The 19,132-nt window shown below is 55.3% G+C and overlaps 1 protein-coding gene across 1 annotated transcript in view; it reads right to left on the reverse strand.

Annotated features, from left to right (window-relative positions):
* The window catches only part of ACO2 (aconitase 2), a 46,387-nt gene that overhangs the window by 2,536 nt on the left and 24,719 nt on the right, over positions 1 to 19,132 (reverse strand). The window contains exons 2-14 of the mRNA XM_043880635.1: positions 18,882 to 19,018; positions 14,628 to 14,886; positions 11,432 to 11,524; positions 8,175 to 8,333; positions 7,805 to 7,955; positions 6,383 to 6,487; positions 5,412 to 5,503; positions 4,342 to 4,447; positions 3,054 to 3,211; positions 2,835 to 2,908; positions 2,118 to 2,229; positions 944 to 1,066; positions 592 to 747 (exon numbers count right to left, since the gene is read on the reverse strand). Coding sequence (XP_043736570.1) covers positions 592 to 747; positions 944 to 1,066; positions 2,118 to 2,229; positions 2,835 to 2,908; positions 3,054 to 3,211; positions 4,342 to 4,447; positions 5,412 to 5,503; positions 6,383 to 6,487; positions 7,805 to 7,955; positions 8,175 to 8,333; positions 11,432 to 11,524; positions 14,628 to 14,886; positions 18,882 to 19,018 — 1,725 coding nt within the window. The remainder of the gene's footprint in view (positions 1 to 591; positions 748 to 943; positions 1,067 to 2,117; positions 2,230 to 2,834; positions 2,909 to 3,053; positions 3,212 to 4,341; positions 4,448 to 5,411; positions 5,504 to 6,382; positions 6,488 to 7,804; positions 7,956 to 8,174; positions 8,334 to 11,431; positions 11,525 to 14,627; positions 14,887 to 18,881; positions 19,019 to 19,132) is intronic.

Genomic DNA, 19,132 nt, shown 5'->3' on the forward strand with positions numbered 1-19,132 from the left:
CAGCCCGAGGCCCCCAGGTAGGAGGTGCCCAGGTTGGAAGACCAGCTGCAGATTCGTGCCAGAGACAGACGAGCTCTGGGACGTGTCTGGGTTCCGGCTGGCGATGATCATTTCGTCTACCGTGCGGGCTTTTAACGGGGGCTGTGTCAATGCCTGCAGACGCCGCAGTAAACAGCTCAGTGCCTGTGCGGCATGGCCCCAAGGCCTCTGGCCCCTCTGCTCAGCTCCCAGACACACGCCCTATCCCTGATGCTCAACCACGGGAAATCGACGGCACCAGAGCGTGTCTGGTCAAGCCCAGTGCATGGAGACCTGCTGTGAGGGTCACAGTTGCTCATCTGCCCTCCTAACACTGCATCCGCCCACACCCCCGGAGGACCCTGAGCAGCTGGCCCGGCACAGGGCAGTAGAAAGGGGGACACAGATCCCCTCATTCCTCCACAGCCAAACCTCCCTTCCTGCCCCTGCCTGACTCTTGACCGTGTCCTCCACTGGGGCCCATGGGGGCCCACGTGGTTCCCCGGGCCCTCCTGCCCATTAGGGAAGGGTGCGCTGGCAGCAGGGCTGTTCGCACGTCTCCGAGTCCCTGACCTTGATGAGGATCTGCAGGTCCTCCAGGTCTCGGCCGTCCCACTTGTCGAAAGGCTCCAGGAGCTGCAGGCGCTGGCTGGTGGGACTCACATCCACCTGCTGCCCGCTGCTGTCCTTGGGGGGGTGCTGGTAGGTGTCCTGTCCGGGGTCAAACTCCTGCAGCAGGCGACAGGGCACGTTGGGTGCCAAGCCCTCAGTCCCACGTGGACGGGTTCCCACGGCAGGCAAGCTCCCCGGGCGCCAAGCTCTCCCTCCCGGCAAGCACCCTTCCTGGGCCGGAAGCATCTCAGCGGCCCTGAGCCCCAGGCCGAGGTGGGCCCGCAGGACGGTGGCAGAGGCTGCGCCTGCTCACCGCTCGGGGAAGCTCATCTGCGTCGGGAGCCTCCAGCTTGAACTTCTTGCCGTCCTTGCCCGTCAGGAAGTCAGTCTCTGGGTTGAACTTGAGGGTGCCAGCAATGGCCAGGGCTGTGACAATCTGGAATGGAGGCGGCCAGTCTGTCGTTCGCACCAAACTCCTCCCATCCCTTCACCTCAGCAGAAGCCTAGGCAGAAACTGAGGTGGAGCCGGGAAATTTCCAGATTCTCCATGACTGCTCTTCCCCTCGCAGGCGGGAGCTGCAGCCATGTCTCTGGGACCAGGGCCTGCAGAGGACTCATGCACCCACCTCTACCACCCCCCGGGGCCTGGACCTCAGTGCCTCCTTGGGCAGGGCCAGTGCTGGACCCCAAGAGGCCCTGGCACAGAAATGCTCCCAGGATGAGTATGTTCCTTAATGGGCACCGAAAACATGGAAGGGGCCATTTCTTCACCAAAGTATTTCTAGAACGCTCCTTTAAAAAACCAAGTCATGGATTTCCCTGGTGGTTCAGTAGTTAAGAATCCCCCTGCCAAAGGAGGGGACATGGGTTTGATCCCTGGTCCGGGAAGATTCCATATGCCACAGGGCAGCTAGGTCTGTGCACAATTTCTGAGCCCTTGCACCCTGGAGCCCATGCTCTGCAGAAAGAGAAGTCACCGCAGTGAGAAACCCAACAAGCAACAAGAGTGACCCCTGTTCGCTGCAACTAGAGAAAAGCCTGCATACCGCAACAAAGACCCAGCGCAGGAAAAAAAAGGGTCACAAGACTGTCTGCGCGCGGAAAACTACTAAGTGCCCAGAGCATGCAGCTCACTGCTCATCGTGACAGCACGGCCTCCCTCTTGGCTCGGGCAGCGCAAGCGCCTCCTGCGTTGTTCATGAGTCACCAACGGGACCCATGTGGCCGGGTGGAGGCAGGAGTGCCTTCTGTCCCCGGTGGTGACTCTAACAAAACCTCAGACTCCTGGGGCTGAGGGGAGCCAGGCAGGGCACACCCAGGGAACTCAATGCCTGGGCCCGGCAAGGCCTGTGGCTCTTGGTTTCTGCTCTGACAACCCCTGGCCCTGTGATGCCAACATTCCTTCAGCAGCCCTGCAGGGCCCCTACTCCCCTGCCTGGCCAGGGCAGGACCCCCAGAGGCTATCCCAGGTTAGGGCGGAGCCTCACCTCTGGGGACGTGACGAAGGCGTGGGTCTCGGGGTTTGCGTCATTGCGGCCTGTGAAGTTCCTGTTGTAGGAGGTGACGATGGTGTTCTTCTCCCCCTTCTTGATGTCCTTCCTGCCAGGTCGGAGGGGACACAGTTAGGGACATCTGGCTTTGTCACCTGGCCTGACCTGCCAAGCTCATGGCAGAGGAGGGGAAATGGAAAAAGACCTAGAAATGGTCACCTCCCCCCAGGTCTCAACTCACACCCACAGAGCAGGAGGGAACCTCAGGCATCACTGAGGTTTGTTAGAAGCCACACGTAAGACAAGAGGCCAGACCAAGGATCCCTGACCGGGGCCATGGCGTCCTTTCAGGAGGGTCCATCTGAGGCCCCCGCTGTGTGCGTTAGGATGAGGCCTCCCTGGCTCCTTCCGACTCCCCGCCACGGCTTTGGCCAGGTGGCCACTCAGCGCTTCGGGGGACTCTTCCTCTTTACCTCCAGCCCAACTTTCTAGTCCTGCCCGGAAAAGTCTTCTAATATCCTACAGTCCTGGAAGCTCCACCCTCAGGGCATCTCCCCTCAACATCTGGGGCTCTGTACCCCAGGACACAAGGGGCCGTCCTATAAAACTGCTTCTTTGGCAGAAAACAACAAAATTCTGTAAAGCAATTATCCTTTGATTAAAAAAAAATTAATTAAAAAAATACATTAAAAAAGAAAACCCTGTGCTTCTCACCTGTCCCACTGGCCAATGCAGGGGCCGCAGGCATTGGCCAGGACGATGCCACCCACATCCCTCAGGATCTGTGCCTGTAGCGGGGAGAGGGGATGGGGAGGGGTCAGGGGCAGGCTGGCGGGAACCCCGGGGCACAGGCCCCTGCGTACAAGGCTGTGGCAGCCACGTCCCTTGGCAGAGGGATGGTGGGGAGCAGGGGCGCGGCGTGCGGGCACTCACATAACCGTCCCGCTCAATAGTGGCGCGGATCTGCTCCGAGCCCGGGGTGATGGTGAACTGGGACTTGCACTTGAGCCCATGGGCCAGCGCCTGCTTGGCCACGGCTGCGGAGCGGCCCATGTCTTCGTAGCTGGAGTTGGTACAGCTGCCGATCAGACCTGGTGCGTTGTGGGTGGGGGGACGGACCGTCAGGAGGAGAGTGACCAGAGCTCTCCGCCTGACCGCAAACGATCCACCCCCGGTCAAGGGTTCACCCACTCTGCTCCCAACACAGAGAAGTTGGAAGCAACCTACCTCGCTGTCTGTCCTCTCAGCCCAGACACTTAAACTGTGGCCACCGAGCGGACGCTGAACCCACTGGCAGCGTATCACCCACAGTCTTAGAGTGAACAGCCTGTATGTGGGCACACGCTGGAGGGCCCCCACTAAGATACTGACAGGGACCACTGCTGGGGAAGGACTTAGAGGCCCACTTTATTTTATACTTTGTAGCATTCTCTGGCTTTCTACTTGGTTTTATAATCAGGAAGAAAAGAATTCTTTTAAAGAAGTCTATCATAGTTATTCAAAAAGCCAATAAAAACCGAATGACATCACACTGTCTGTAGAGACAGACAGTCTGTCTTACCAGCTCAGTGATTTATGCTCTAATTATTAAGCTACCAAAGATTTCTTTTTATTTACTTCACTAACAAGGCTGCACACACCGCACAGCCCTCCACGCCAGGCTCCGTGGGAGCTCTCACCACCCCTCAACTCGCCCCTCCTCCCGGCAATTCCAATGGTACCACCCCCATTTCAGAGCTGGGGAACCGGGCACAGGGGGTGAAGTAATGAGCTCACAGTCACCCAGCTATGAAGTGGCAGAGTCAGTCACTCAGGCCACCCAGGTTCACGTGCTTCACAGAACCATGACAACAGTGATACCAACATGCCCGTGTGTGTGTGTAAAGCACGTAAGTGAAACCAGGCGCGGGAGCTGGTGAGAGGAAATGTTTGCAAAACAGAAAATTTACACACATCAGCATGGGCGTATACAAAGAGCTGGTTCTGGCTGAAGGTGGAGATTAGGGCTGTTTTAAAATTCTTGTTTTGTCAATAGTCTCTACACGGATACATATTTCTTTTATACCAAGAAAAAATAATTTCTTTAAAAAGCTGTGGAGGGAAGAAAACTATTTTAGAAAGTGCCTGAACCATTCAGGAAAGGCCCCACGGCAAGCACGGGCAACGGTCCGCAGCCCTGGGCGGACCTGCTGGCTCTGGGGCTGGGGGCGGGGGTACTCACCCACTCGGATGTCCAAGGGCCACCCCTCCTTCTCTGCCACACTGCCCACTTCTGCGACAGGGTGAGCCAGGTCGGGGGTGAAGGGCCCATTGATGTGCGGCTTCAGCTGAAGTGAAAGAAGAGGGGGCAGGGGTGGGGAGGAACTCAGCTTGGTGTGTGGACAGCTCTCTCCTTCAGAGGTGGCCTGGCTCCTGCTCACCCAGTCACGGTAGGCCTGGGAGGCCAGCTCTCATTCTACAGCTCAAACCTTATCCCAGGAAGGGCCCGAGCAGCGGGCACTGTCCACGCACCCACTCCTGGAGCCCTCCAACCCCCAAGGTCATTATCTCCTGCCTGCAGACGGCAGAGCTGCCTGCCTTGCCCAAGGTCACAAGCTTGGAGACAGTAGAGGCATGGGATGAATCAAGGCTGCCGGTTCCCTCAGCCCGTTATCTCCCGTGAGGTGGTGCTTCTGGAATCTGGAGGCCAGACATTTTATACGTGATGCTACTTATCACCAACATGAAGCACTGAGTGAAGTGCCTGGCACCCAGTTAGCCCGCAATGAATATCAGCAACAGTTATTATATGAATTAGCTCATTCAGTTCCCATGACTGCCTCGGGTTTTACACATGATGAAGTGAGGCGCATAGTGGCCTTAAGCAAGCTCACAGGCTTAAGTGGCAGAGTCAGGATTTGAACTTGCGCAGGTTGGCAGCAGGGCCTAAACTCTCAGCTGCTATGTTCTGCTGCTTTGGCTCCTCCAGCCCATCCTTCCTCTGGCCTTCCAAATGTTACCCTGATCTACAGGTCTCAGGGTACCGGGGTCGGGCCTGGAATCTTGGACCCTGCCCTCTGAATTCTCACAACAGAGCAAGCTCAAGGGTAAAATCTTGGCTTCTCCGAGAGCTGAGTTAGGGGCAAACTGAACGTTTCTGAATGACCAGCCGGAGAACCAAAAGATCAAAAGCCTTGCTGGGTGTGCTGCCAGGGGCCTGCCCAAGCCCCGCCGAGGCCCACCAGACGTCTCCAGATGGCGCCTGAACCACCCTACCCTCAGAAACCCCCTGGAACCAACTCCCGGCCTCACCTCACTGAGGTTAATTTCAATCAGCTGGTCATAATGGCAGCCAGAGTCAGGTACCAAGTGATCCTTGAATTCATCGGCAAGGTTGGCAATGTCTGAAATCAACAAGGGAGGGAGACTGAAGCATGTAAGACAGAAATTGGTCACAAGACTCCATCCATTCATCCATCAGAACCAGTTACCCAGCACTGGCCACACACTCCGGGCCCCGGGCACTGACTGGGCAAACAAAGGAAGAAAACAGCAGCACAGGACACAGTGCCTGCCCTCGGGGATGCCCAGTCCCACGGAGGCGCCATCAGTGAGCCGGAGGTCACAGCACAACACGAGAGAGGCCCGGGAACACGGGGACACTGAGGAGAGGCACGGACTTGGGGTTCAGAGTCAGGGAGAGGAGAAGCGCTGAACTTTAAAGGAGAAGTTACTTGATAATTAAATCAAAGGAAGAGTCTTCCAGGTATGATTCTATGTACAGAGAGCTCGGAAACAAAGTGACAAGCTCTCCCCAGGTCCCCCAGCCTCTGGCTCCACCAAGCACCTCTCTCCAGAAGACCCAACAAGCTCTCCCCAGGCCCCATTTCCAACTCTGGGTTTCAAAGAAGCTAAGCTCAAACCTCAGGGAAGTTGTTGGGGAAGGCTGAGAAAATGGTTCTTACACCAAATGTTTTTCCTCCTCCCCTGCTAGAGTAGGAATTACAAACAGAAGCAAATCCACGTCATTTCCAGAGCTTCCCATAGAGGGCGCCAGGGACCAGGCCAAGAAAAACCGAATTCAGACGCCCTTTTGGGGGAAACTAAATCCTTGAGCCACAATGTTTCACGCTGAGAGGCCAGAGCCTCTGAGAAGCTGACGAGAGCTACAGAAGCCCACTCAGGAGCAGTCACACACATAACCTCTCACAGACTTCCAGGGGCTTCTCAAAGCCCTGAAGTCAGTTCAGAGATGCGGGGATTAGGAACCCCTACCGGCTCACCTGCCCGGCCAGTCTTGCTCAGGTATTTCTTCATCCTGTGGTTATAAGGGAACACTGAAGTGGTGGCCCCAATTTCTGCGCCCATGTTGCAGATGGTCGCCATGCCTGTAGAGAGAGAGAACCCACAGGGCTGGCTGAGCAGCTGGGTGAGGCCCCCCCGTCTGCTAAAGGTGCACACACGTCTCTGCACCAGGGAGCTGGCATCACTCCTTCCCTCGCTCTCACTGCCCTTGTGGTCCAGGGTTAAAAGGATGGCCAGGCAAAGAGAGGCCACGGGGCTAGAGCCCAGTGTCCCGGCTGTCAGGGTGGCTGCTGGATTCGGGGAGAACACAAGATTCTGGCCTTATGAGCCGAGTTCCAACTCCAGGCCTGGCTGGCCCGCTCGGCAAACTAGATGGCCACCATGTGATGAGAGCTGACCTGGCCAGACCGCGCCCAGCTGTTGCTGTGTCCATTTGCAGGTGAGGGAACCGACTCAGAGAGGTCCATGGTCGTGCCATAAAGCGAATGCCAGTGCGGCCTTCAGGACTTGGTCTGCCTGCCTGATGGGCAGGCCTGCATGCTTTCAGCCATACCACGGTGGAAATGTTTCTGGGCCTGGGGTTTTCCAGCTATAATACTGGAATGATATCTATGGCCTAGACCACAGAGCCGCCCACAGAACTGGAGAGGTTATAGACGTGCTGACTGCAACCAGCACTCCAGCCCCACGGGGTTGCTCAGACACAGGTCTGTGCTTGCTGCCAACTTCCTAACTGAACGTCCATCAGCAGTAAGGGCTACTTACAGGAGTGAGCCCTGCATCACTGGAGGGATACAAGGGCCAGCTGAACTGCAGCTCTGTGGGGGTACTATGGAGCTGAGGCAGGCAGGGAAGGCTGGACTGAACCATCTCTAAGGCTCATTCCAACTCTACTTGGATTTCTGAGGGCCCAAGCATGGAGGCCAGATCACCAGGAGTGATGAGAAGGGAGGGGGCTGGCTCCCATCTGGTCTTAGAGACTAACAGGTGATGGTCTCTAACCCAAAGGAAGAGAGTGAGGCTCTGACTCCAGGCAAGGGAGGGTGTGAGAATGGGGCTGCTCTGTGACTGAAGCCCTGCTCTGAGTCCCCGCCCACCACCTCCATCTTCTGTGGATTCTTCTGGATCACTCAAGGCAGCCCATGGCCACGGCCACGCTGGCTCAGCCCCTAACTCCATGTGGCCACAGGCAAGTGACCTGCCGTCTTCGAGGGGCCCCAACGTCCCATTAAATGAAGGGCCTGGACTAGACCACCTCCCCTCTACCCCTAGGAGCCCATCGCAAGTTCCCAAACTGACTGGCCAGAGTCTCCTGGGCAGGCCAGCCGCTGCTTCCACAGCTCAACCACAGGCCCATCGGGCCGCAAAGGCTGGAGCACACCTGCAGCCGCCGTCCTCACCGGTGCAGGAAATGGAGTCTACTCCAGGCCCATGGTACTCCACGATGGCTCCCGTGCCACCTTTCACTGTGAGGATACCCGCCACCTTCAGGATCACATCTTTAGGTGAGGTCCAGCCGGAGAGGGAGCCCGTCAGCTTCACGCCAATCACCTGAATAGGCGGGGCCAGAAAGCAGGCGCAGGCCACGTGTCAGGCGCCACGTTCCAACCAGTGTCTGCTGCTGGGGTTCCCACTCAGGCTTACTTATCCCTGCCTCCTTCCCAGAGAGCTGAACCTATGCTCTCAGCTCCTGTGGGTCCCACATCTCCTACTCGCCCCACCAACCACCCCCTGCTGTCACCCCGATACGAGCCCCTCCCCACTTCTCACCTTGGGGCACTTCAGCTCCCAGGGAATCCCAGCCATGACGTCCACAGCATCAGCACCCCCGACTCCAATGCAGATGCCCCCCAGGCCACCCCCATTGGGGGTGTGGGAATCAGTGCCAATCAGAAGAACCCCAGGGTATGCATAGTTTTCCAGAATGATCTGAAAAAGAATCCAAGGTCTTAAAAGCCCTTAGCAGAGAAAGGAGCTTAGGGCTCCAATGGGGTCTGCAAGACTGCCCGCTGCCGACACCGGGCCACTGAGCTAATCCTAGGCACGCCGCCTGCACGGGGCCTTTCCAGTGTGGCCGAGATGAGCCAGAGGCCTGGGAGGCTGGAAGCCTGGGCTCAGTAACAGCTCTGACAGCTCCTGACTGTGTGACCTGGACTAGTAAGTGCCTCCCTGGACCTCAGTTTTCTCATCTGTTAGCACAGGATTAAGAATGGCTGCACCAACCCGACCCCAGGATAGTGGTGAGAACCAGATGGCCTGGGATACAAGAGTGTGTCCTGTGACAGGCCTGGGGACAATGCTGACTGCTGAAAAGGTGCCTCCGATAACACTGCCTCACGTGGTGGATGTGTGGGGTGTGCTTATCTGGCTTCTCCAGAGACCGGACAATCTTCCACAGCCTGGCTCCAGCACAGGGAAGGAAGGAGCTGGCAGTGAGCATTTCCCCACAAGATACCTGATGCAGCCACAGGGGCAGCAACCCCAGAGCAGTCCCGCCCACCACCGGAGGTGCTGGACACGCTGAGGCTGCAGGGTTGCTCAAGGAGAGCTGCAGCCAAACGGAACCATGTTTGGGTCTGAGTTCTGGCCCTACCACCCAGCTGTGAGCCCCAGGCAATGCACTTCTCTCCAAGCCTCTGCTTCCCATCTATAAAGAGCAGTGGACAATAGTGCTCTCCTCACTGGATCACCACGAGGACGTGATGGAAGCATGTCCCTCAAGCTGTAATAATACCTGGGGGAGGCAATCTTCTCCTTATTTTGCAGCCAAGAGCCTTCACCTGAGGTTCTGTGGTTCACCATCATATGGATTTATGCCCCAACACACATGTATATGGATGTCAGGGATGCTAAACGAGATCAGAGCGGTGAAAGGCTCTTATGAATTGTCAAGACCAACTGAGAGATGGGCAGGTTCCCTGGAATATTACAGAAATCCCAGGGCCTCTGCCTCGAGTGAGGCATTTGCTCAGGAGACTGAGTAAGGTCCGAGGGGTCTCGCCTCTTGGGAATGCGGGAAGTTAGAAGACCTGGTTCCTTCCCCAGAAATGAGCCAGCTGGCTGGAAGAGGCCAACATGGAGAGAATCCCTAACAAAATCACTGTTGCAGAGAACACTGTTTACCTGTTTCACTTCTCCAGCCCTCCTATCCTTGGCCAATACAAAGATTTAAAACTAGTTAATTTCCAAAACTCCTCAAGGTTGTAAAAGCCTACTCCATGAAGACCAGACACACAGAATTCATTATAATCACACAATGTAGAGTGCGAGTATGGTCTATGTCCAGAAAGAAGTGGTTGGCACAGACCCGAGGACTGCAGAAAGCATCACAAAGAAGCTGGTTGTGACAGCGACCTCAGCGGTCAGCTGCATTCGGTTAGGCAGGTGGGGGTGTGGTGGGGAAGAAGTATATTTTTAGGCTGGACTAACACTGAGAACATAAAACTGGAAATTCAGCATCTATCTGCAGGAGCCACGCGCACTGAGGACCTATTCTGTACTGACCTGGCCTCGGGCCCAGAGCTGAGAGGAGTAAACAAGCCACAGGCCCGGTCCCCACAGGGCACACGGCGTACTCCGTGGTCATATGCAAGGGTCCCACCGAGGGTCACAGAGAGCCCCGTGCTGGGCACCGGAGGGCCAGGGCTGCACAGAGGGAACCTGGAGGCAGCACGGTGGAGAAGGAATCAGCCAGGGCATGCGAGGCAGAGGGGAAGGGACTAAGGTTTGTTGTGGACATGGCAGATTGAAGCTGCCTAATGTGGAGGGGGAGGGGGGAAGAAGAGGAAAGTTGCACAGAGATCAGACGGTCCCTAGGAACTTTCTTTTTAAAAACCCTGGCCCAAAAGCTCCCAAAAAGGCCTGGGCATCTGTACTCAGGTGGAACAGGGGATGCTTGGATTGGGGTCCCCTTGATGACAAAAAACCAAGATTGGGTCCACCTGACTCCCTCACCCTGCCGCTGAGAGAGGCCTTCTGGCCCCTGAAGACCAATGTGACCTGCCATTTGCAGGGAGCCCCTTCCTGGCAAGGGAGAGGGTTTGAAAGGGCAGAGCAGTGATCTGTGGGCTCTGGTTTCAGAGTGGGGCAGTGTGGGAGCCCAGGCAGGGTCGGGTTACAGCCTGACTCAGCGCATCTGCAAGTGAGGCCTAGGCTGGAGGTGGGGAGAAGGGTCACCTTGGGAAGGCACACAGAGGCAGGTTTCACACCAAGGATGGAAGGCAGGTGAAAACACACCAGCGCACACCCCACACGCCATCCAGCAGTCCTGAGCAGACACCTCTGATGAAAGCTAATCCACCATCTCCCCAGGAACACACACACACACACACACTTGATAGAACTGCCTATCAAGAGAATAGTCGCCCCTGGGGACACCTGGAAGAGCTCCTGGCTGATGTGGCCACGTGGCCTGTGGTACCTCCCCGCTGCAGAACTCCAGCAAGCGGCCAAAGACTCTGAGAGGCACCCCCTATACTGAGAGGGGATGAGCGCCCAGTGCGATAGGAGACCGCAGAGCAGGCAGAGCACGGGCCCCAGGGTCAGGCTGCCCGGATGTTCGCAGGAGCCTGACTCCACAATCAGCCAGCCGGAACGTCCCTGGGCAAGGAGATTACATCTCCATTCCTTAGCTTCCTCATCTGTAAGGTGCGGGCAATAAAACCACCAGACTCACCGGGTCACGGCGAGCACTGCGTAGAAGTTACTATCTGCAGAGTACCTGTCTCATCAAGTATTAGCAATCCACCCAACAAGGTATGATGCTTGTAGAGAAAGGCAAAACAAAAAACACTGCAATACGTACGAATGTTCAGAAGAAGGTATAGCACAAAACAGGCCAACCTTAAAATGCTGGTCAGAAGGGACTATTTTAAATTCTCACATGGAGAGTGAGAATGTGTAACTTGACACAATGAAATCTAAGGGTTGATGAAAACGTCATTCAGTTGCCCGCGGAGGCCCCTGCTCACAGACCCGGAGGGCAGCCCTCTCCTCCGCCCACCCCAAGGCAGCCAGGCTCTGCTTACCTGGTGGATGATCCCAGAGCCAGGCCTCCAGAAGCCGACGCCATACTTGGCGCCTGCGGTGGCCAGGAAATTATACACTTCCTGGTTTATGTCCTGTTGAGAGAAGTCAATAACCAGGGCATTAGAAACGGTTTGCTCATGCCTCCCTCCCTCCACCTCCTCTCTCCTATGACTGAAATGCTGGCACTGGAAAGACAGGCCCTCTCCTGCAGGCCTTCTACAAATAATTCCCAAAGGGCTTGGATGCCAGCCCACAAGTCTCAGCTGGCAAGCCCAGGAGAAAGACCAGGGAACAGAGACGGAGCCCAGTTCTGTGACACATGGCCAGGGAGTAGGTCCAGAACAAATCCCTTTCCCGCCCAGGGTCTCAGCTTCCTTATTTGTAGAAGGGTCCTTCTGGCACTCAAGTCCTTGGTCAAGGCCAGCAGTGAAGGGGCAGCAAAACCCCACAGAATTAACTGGGACATGGTGTGGGGAGGGGAACTGTCAAAGGGAAGCAGTGGGATGGAGTGGACCACCCGGTTCCACCACGCCTCATGTTGGGTGCTGTTCTCCTTTGGAGCCTCGGATGCCTTGTATGTAATCCTGGCTAACGTTTACTGAATGCCCACTATGGAAATGGTACCACGTCAAAACAAACCCCATTTTACAGATGCAAAAACAGAAACTCAGAGGTCTTGCTCAAGACCCTAGGGTTAAACAGACAAGTCAGAGTTTGAATCCAGGCCTGTGCAGCCAGAACCCATCGCTACACTAAAATAAGAACAAAGCTACTGCCCTCACAGAGACTATATCTCAGAACACCTAGACTGTCTAACATGTGGTAGGTAGGTGCTCAACACTTGGTAATATGTTTCATGAGCCCCAAATGAAAGACTGTCAGATGGACCATGTTCTCAACTGGAGGTTTCAGCCAAACAGACAGCAGGATGGTAACCAATATGCCTGTAATTCAAAGGCAACTTCCCCAGGGGGAAGGGAAGGCTACCCCAGAATATGGACATGAGGCCAAAGTTGAACTGGACGACCAAGCATATCCCTGGACAGGTGAGAACTCAAGGACAAAAGGGATGGTACCACAGGCAGAGGAGGGACTCACTGTGGGCTCCACTAGGCCCTCCAAGAAACACCCTCAAAGCATGCAGTCCCCTTCATTTAAACTTCAGACCACTGGACTTTCCCAGTGGTCCAGTGTGGCTAGGACTCCACGCTCCCAATGCAGAGGGCCTGGCTTCAACCCCTGGTCCAGGAATTAGATCCCACATACTGCATATAAGATCTGGCACAGCCAAATACATAAAGATTAGAAGTAATAATATAAAATAAACCTCAGACCAACCACACATCCTTCTGAGGGCACGTGTGGTTCCCCCAAATGAATGAGTGGCAGACAGAGAGCCTGGGTGCCCACAGCAGTCTCTCTCTGATTAGTAATTAACCCGCTGATTTCCTCATTTACAGATCAGTCACCAACATCACTGGCACTGAGGGCCGGAGGCAGGTGTCTGCGGCCACACTCGTTCCTGTGTCTGTGCGGGCGGCAAGGGGAAGGCGGGGCAGACAGCAAGGTGGGCACGGAGCGTGCCGCTGTCTGCACCTGACTCAGCCCAGATACCGCTCTGGTGGTCTGTGTGACCCTGGACACATCACTCTGCCTCTCTGAGCTCCAACCAGAGGGAGCCTTTACAAATACATGGAAATCTGACCACTCTCCTGCCCAGAGTCCTCAAGGCCCTGCCTGCTCCTGCCCTGCCCACCTCAGGGCTCCAGGCCTACAGGCCCCCTTCCAGCTCCACAAAGGCATCAGGTTTCTTCCAGCCTCAAGCCCTTTAGGAACTGTGCTCTGTCTAGAATGTGCTTCCTCATCTGTTCTGGTCTCAGCTTACATGTTACATCCTCCCTGACTCCACACGCATCTTCCAGAGTCCCACACTCTTCCTTCAGCATACATGTACAGACTGGCAGTTACCAGTCTGCGTGACTGCTTAGCTGCTGTTTCTCTACTGGCCTCTAAGATCCACGTTCATACTGAATCTCAGCACAGTGCCTGGCGTAAAATCAATGTTCAATAAACATGGGTGAAATAAAGCAGGAATTGGGTTCTGAGACCCCACGACTCTGTGACTCTCATCTCCAGAAGGTAGATTTTAATCCATAAAGTCAGGGGCGGGCCAACTTCCAAGGGGGGTGGCCCTGCTGTGGGCGGTCATGCATCTCTCAGGCTGAAGAGGACCCTGTCATGGCACCAGGTACCACGGCTGCTGCTAACATGGAAACCACGGGTCGGCCAGCACCGCCAGGACACAGTGAGCGGGTGGGCAGAAGGGGCCTGAGTGGGAAAGCTGCCCTGCACCTTTCCCAAGGGTCTGAGAGGCTTGCTGAGCTGTGCCGACCCTGGGAGCCGAAGCACTTTCAATTGCGTGCCCTGCTCTCTGCGCGGCCGGGCTGCAGCCCTGCCAGCATTCAGCTCCTGCCAACGGCCCCCAAGAGCGGGGCCCACTTCCATGACTGGATGGAGAGGGTGGAGGCCCAGAGAGACCGCATGTTGCCAAGAACGGGTACACACAAAGGTACCACAGCAGAGCCTGGAGGAAGGTGCATGAATTCGGCTTCCTAAGGAAGAGAGAGGGTGATCCAAGGTGTTCGGTGTGGCAGCCAGCCCCTTCCACCTTGTTAAGCCAAAATCACAGAAGAAAGCCCACAAGGGGTTATCAGTAAGTGGGAGCTGGGAGAAGGGTCTGGCCCTAGCCTCACCCCCTGTGCAGTTGTGGGACTGCACACAACTTGGACGCCTCAAGTGTACCAAAAGTGACACTGCTCACCCACCTCCCTGCCGAGGTCCCCAGGGGCCTGGCAAGAACGAGTGATGCCTCTCCAGAGCAACTGGAGACATGGATCAGAGCCTGCCGCCTGCACCATTTACCTCATGCTGTTTTATTACAGAAGAAGGACCTGAAGAGAGTACCTTTAGTACGGCTAAGACTACGGATGATTCTGTTTTCTTTAGGTTTTCTCAGTGTTTTCTAACATCTTCACAAAGAGCAAGCGGTATTTTTAGAGGAAGAAGAGAACAACAACAAGAAGACTAAACCAGAGAACTAAACCTTAGAACTGGCGGGCGATGCCCTCGTTCAAAGGCGTTGCCTCTCATCCCGCATCACACCCACTGCCCACCTCCCCACCGCCTTCAGCTCACCTTGGCCCGACGCAGGTCCTTCTCCCCGCCAAGCTGGGCCTCGATCAGGTGGTCACAGTGGATGGTGGACGGCACGGCGACCTTGGGCAGGCCGCTGCTGATGAACTGCAGCATGGCCATCTGGGCCGTGGCATCCTGCATGGCCACGCGGTCAGGCCGCAGTCGCAGGTATGTCTTGCCCCGCTCAATCTCCTGGTTGGCCGGGTCATCCAGGTGTCCATACACGATCTTCTCTGAGAGGGTCAGAGGCCGGTTCAGCCTGGCGGGAGAAGGGAGGGCTGCATGATCCTGTCTGCTCACAGCCAGGCCCTCTCAAGTACAAGGCAACCTTGACGGCGGCCAGGGAGGGGACTCTGTGCCCGAGGTAGAGACGAATCGGTACCCCCAGCACACAGCACAGCGTCTGGCACACACCGGGTCCAAAATCACTTGAGGAATGACAATACCACAAGAGGGGGAGGGGTTTCTTTTTTCCCTGAAGGACATTTACTTTCCCAGCATATTAAATCCCTATTATCTGATGAGCACTTTTTTCATCTATGTCTCACTGTTTAATTGTTACTGTATCCTCGTCATTTAGTAAAACGACCAAGAGGTAACAGAGAGACTCAGCGGAGTGATGGTCAAAGCTCAGGTTCTCAGGCGGAAGTCTCACCCTGGATCCTCTACATCTCTCGGGCCATGGCCACCTCCCCCATGCAGTCAGCCCACCGGGACACAGAGAATCCGCCCGGCGATGCCCTCACCCCATCCTCCCCGCCCTGCACCCACAACCCTCCACCTTGGGTGCTGGAAGCCTCATCACCCTATTATGCTAAAGCCTTCCTCATCAGCCCCGCTTGCTCTCACCCCACTAAGACGGGTGAGGCTGCCAGCTCTCAGAACAGAACCTGACACCAGCCTCACAAGACCCTGTTCCTAGACCCTGTTTCCCTGTGGGGCCCAGCCCTCCGCTCCCATCAGGGTCCCTGGGGAGGTGCAGCTGCCTCTCGTCACAGCCTCCCCCCCACACACTGAACTCCCTATGTGGGGGCCACCTCTCACCACCCCCCACCCCCACTTGGCATAGCCCATCTGCCTGGACCTCACACTCTGCCTTCCGCCATTCGCAAAGCTTAAGCCAAACCCGAGGCCTCCTCAAAAGGGCAGAGTTCCACTCATACCCAACGAACCACACACACACACACACAAAAACTGGACTCAGAGTCAGGGGCTCTGGGTTTAGACCTGACTCTATTATTAAACCCACTGTGTAACCAGATAAGCCGGGAGCTCACCAGTCCGTCTCTAAGGTCCAGGGCTGGTACTGGAAAGAGACAACAGTGCTCATTCAGCACACATTTTTAAGCAGCTTCACCGAGGTATAACTGGTGTGTAATAGACTGCACATATTTAAAGTGCACAACTGATCAATTCTGACATATGAACATATCCATGAAATCATCACCATGTCGAGACAACGCACACACCCACCACCCCAAAGTCTCCTTGTCTCCCTTTATGATCCCTCCCTCCTGCCCCCTGCCCCGGCAACCACTGATCTGCTTTCTGTCATAGGTTTATCCTAGCGCTTTTGGACCAGCACTGCCCTAAGCACTATACACATCTATACTTGGATGTACAGAAGTCACTTTATTCTCACAACACAGAGGAGCAAGCTGAAGCCCAGTGAGGTGAAGAACCTTGACCCTGGTCACGAGGCAGCGAGTGGACGAGCTGGAAGATAAGGAGCCACTGTGGCCTTATACTGCCTTCTCAATAACACCTGGAAACTCAGGGTCCAGCCCGGCCTGTAGCCAGTGTTACATTACTAGCATCACTGCTATTGCTGTTACCAATACGACTCTGCGGGGAAGCAAAGACAGGCCCTTCTGCTGGCCTGGGTTCCAGCCCCTCACCCCCAAGTTGACTTCACCCCTTGAGAGCAAGAGTTCCCTAGGCTGCTGGCTTTGTGGGCAACTGCAGAGCAACTGGCAATTCTGAAAGCCTCTCAGCTCTGCTTCATGAGAACTTGAATAAAAATAGCCCTGGCCTGGAGTACAGCCTGCCCCCTTTAGTGGAGCATCTCCCTGGCTGGTGAGCAGGCAGTGACTCACTGCGCCGAGCAGAGCCCCTCTTCCTGCGTCCCAGGGGCGATGAAAAATAGCACATGGGCTTTCAAACCAAAGACCTTGACAGCAAATGCCTGGAGCTGTATAAAAAAGCTAAGGACGAGTTCATCATCACATTTCTGTGGGGATTAAGTGGGACGGCAAAATGGATTCTCAATGTCCATCTGTGGCCCCGCTTCACTGAATGACAGAGACTCAGTTCCCAGGAACAGAATCAGGCCCCTCTGTCACAGGGTAGAGGAGTCGCCCCCATGCAGGACCCCGGGCCTCTAAAACACACTTACATCTAGCCTAATCCTCTAGCATTTTTCTAGAATGGCCCCACTTCCACCTTCTTTTTTCTATGGAAGGGTCTCTCAACGGTGGCACCACTGACAGTTTGGGCCGGATGATTCTTTATTTCAGGGGCTGTCTTCCGTACTGCAGGGCATCTGACAGTATTCTTGGCCTCTACCCACTAGATAATAGTCAACCACCACCCACCCCAGGTTAGGACAACCTACAAAGTCTCCAGACACTGCTAAATTTCCCTGGGGGACAAAAATCAACCCCTCACCCCCACCCTCAATGAGAACCACTTCTCTACGGCAACAATGAAAACGGAACATCCCTAGCCTGTACTAATCTGGAAAATGCCCAAAGTTATTGATTGGACTTTTCTGGTTGGTGTAGGGTTGGAATAAAAAGGCAAAGGAAAACTTTTAAGGGGAGGGTTAATTTCGCTGATAAAAATTAAAACCAAAAAAATTTAAACCAAAGGGCAGTTTTTTGATTAACTTTTTGAAGCAAAGACAAAATGGTGAAAACTCTTTTGTCAAGTTATGGAAAGCAAGCTTCTGTGTTACTTCTCCCAAGCAGGGGGAGGTGTTTTTGCAGACTAAAGGAAAATCCATTCTTTTTCCATTGAGCTGTGATTTGAGAGCTCTAATAAAATAAGTGTTTTCTGGGTAAAAAGTATTTGCACAAGGTCGCAGAGTGATGAGGACAGTGGTTTCAACCCTGACTGCACATCAGAACCCACTGGGAAAGTAGCCAGCGCTCCTCACAGTCTGATGTCCACTCAGTCACCTGGGGCTCCTGTGAAAACTGCAGATTCTGACTCAGTGGGTCTGGGCGGGGCCTGAGGTTCTCTATGTCTAACAAGCCCCCAGGGCTGCTTGCTGATACTGACGCCGCTGATCCACGAGCCACATTTTGAGTAGTAAAGTTCATACTACCTGAATCAAATGAACACCCTTGATGGACATTAAGAGGTCCTTATTGTAATTAGGTGATGCTATGCTGGGGGCTATTGGAGATAAAGACTAAGACAGTCCCTGACCCTTAAAACTGAGTGAGGATACCAGTAAGGCGGAAGCAAAGTGGCAACGGGGAGCACATGTGGCGCAGTGGCCAGAGCACTGGACAAGGTCCAGTCCCTCACTCACTGTGTGGTTCCGTCCACCCGAGCCCGCACGTCAGCTCGAAGCAGGGATGCTGTGTGTCCTCACACTGGCTCTCGCATGCTGCCGGGGCCATGTCACCCCACAGGCAGGCGTGCAGCTCTGTCTGCAGTGGTTCACGCTCCAGGAGCAGGGCTGCTTGGTATGCAGGACCAGCCCCCATCCCTCATCCTCCTGTGGGATCTTGTCCATCCCCTCTCCTGAGTCAGCATCCAGCCCAGAACCTGGCACTCAGAACAGCAGAGCAAGACGGCTGCCACTTCACCAGAAAAAAGGGATGCTCAAGTTCCCATCTGAGCTTCTTTCTGAGTCTCAAGGTTGAGCTCTCCCCTGGGCTGATGGACCAAAGAGGAAATATAGTAATTCCGAAGTCCCTGGACCTGGCAGATCCCAGAGGAGTGGCCCAGGGCCAGTCGTCTGTCCTGGAAAGGGTAGCTGGGACGTTCAGGCCACAGCACCAAGAGGGCCTGAGATCTTCCCTGGGGCCCACATCTCCAGGCTTTTCCTTGGCAGAGAGGGCGGAAGGCCCACCAGTGATCCGGAACACCCTTCCGCAGCAGGGACCGCTATGCCCTCAATGCCTAGATCCTGCCACCATCGTCCTCCGCCCAGCACCGCCTACACTGTCTGAGAGGGGCAGGGAACACCAGCAGCAACACCAGCCCCTCTCGCGGTCTCCACAGTTTGCCCTGCCACCTTACCGTTTGCGGACAATGTTAATGTTCTTCTCGAGCAGGTCATAGCGGATGTACTCGTTGGGTTCGAAGTGGCTCATGGCCACCTTGGCCCGTTGGCACAGGACCGAGGCCACATGGTACTGCCGCACACCCAGGGCTTTCTGCAAGAAGAAAGACAACAGCGATGTCAGCGGAGTATTCAGGGCGGTGCACCCAAGGGATGGCACAGAATGGTGAGAAAAGCAAGGAGTTAAAGTGTCTGCAGCCTCATCCCT

The sequence above is a fragment of the Cervus elaphus genome, chromosome 22 (genome assembly GCF_910594005.1).
Source record: "Cervus elaphus chromosome 22, mCerEla1.1, whole genome shotgun sequence".
Lineage (NCBI taxonomy): Eukaryota > Metazoa > Chordata > Mammalia > Artiodactyla > Cervidae > Cervus > Cervus elaphus.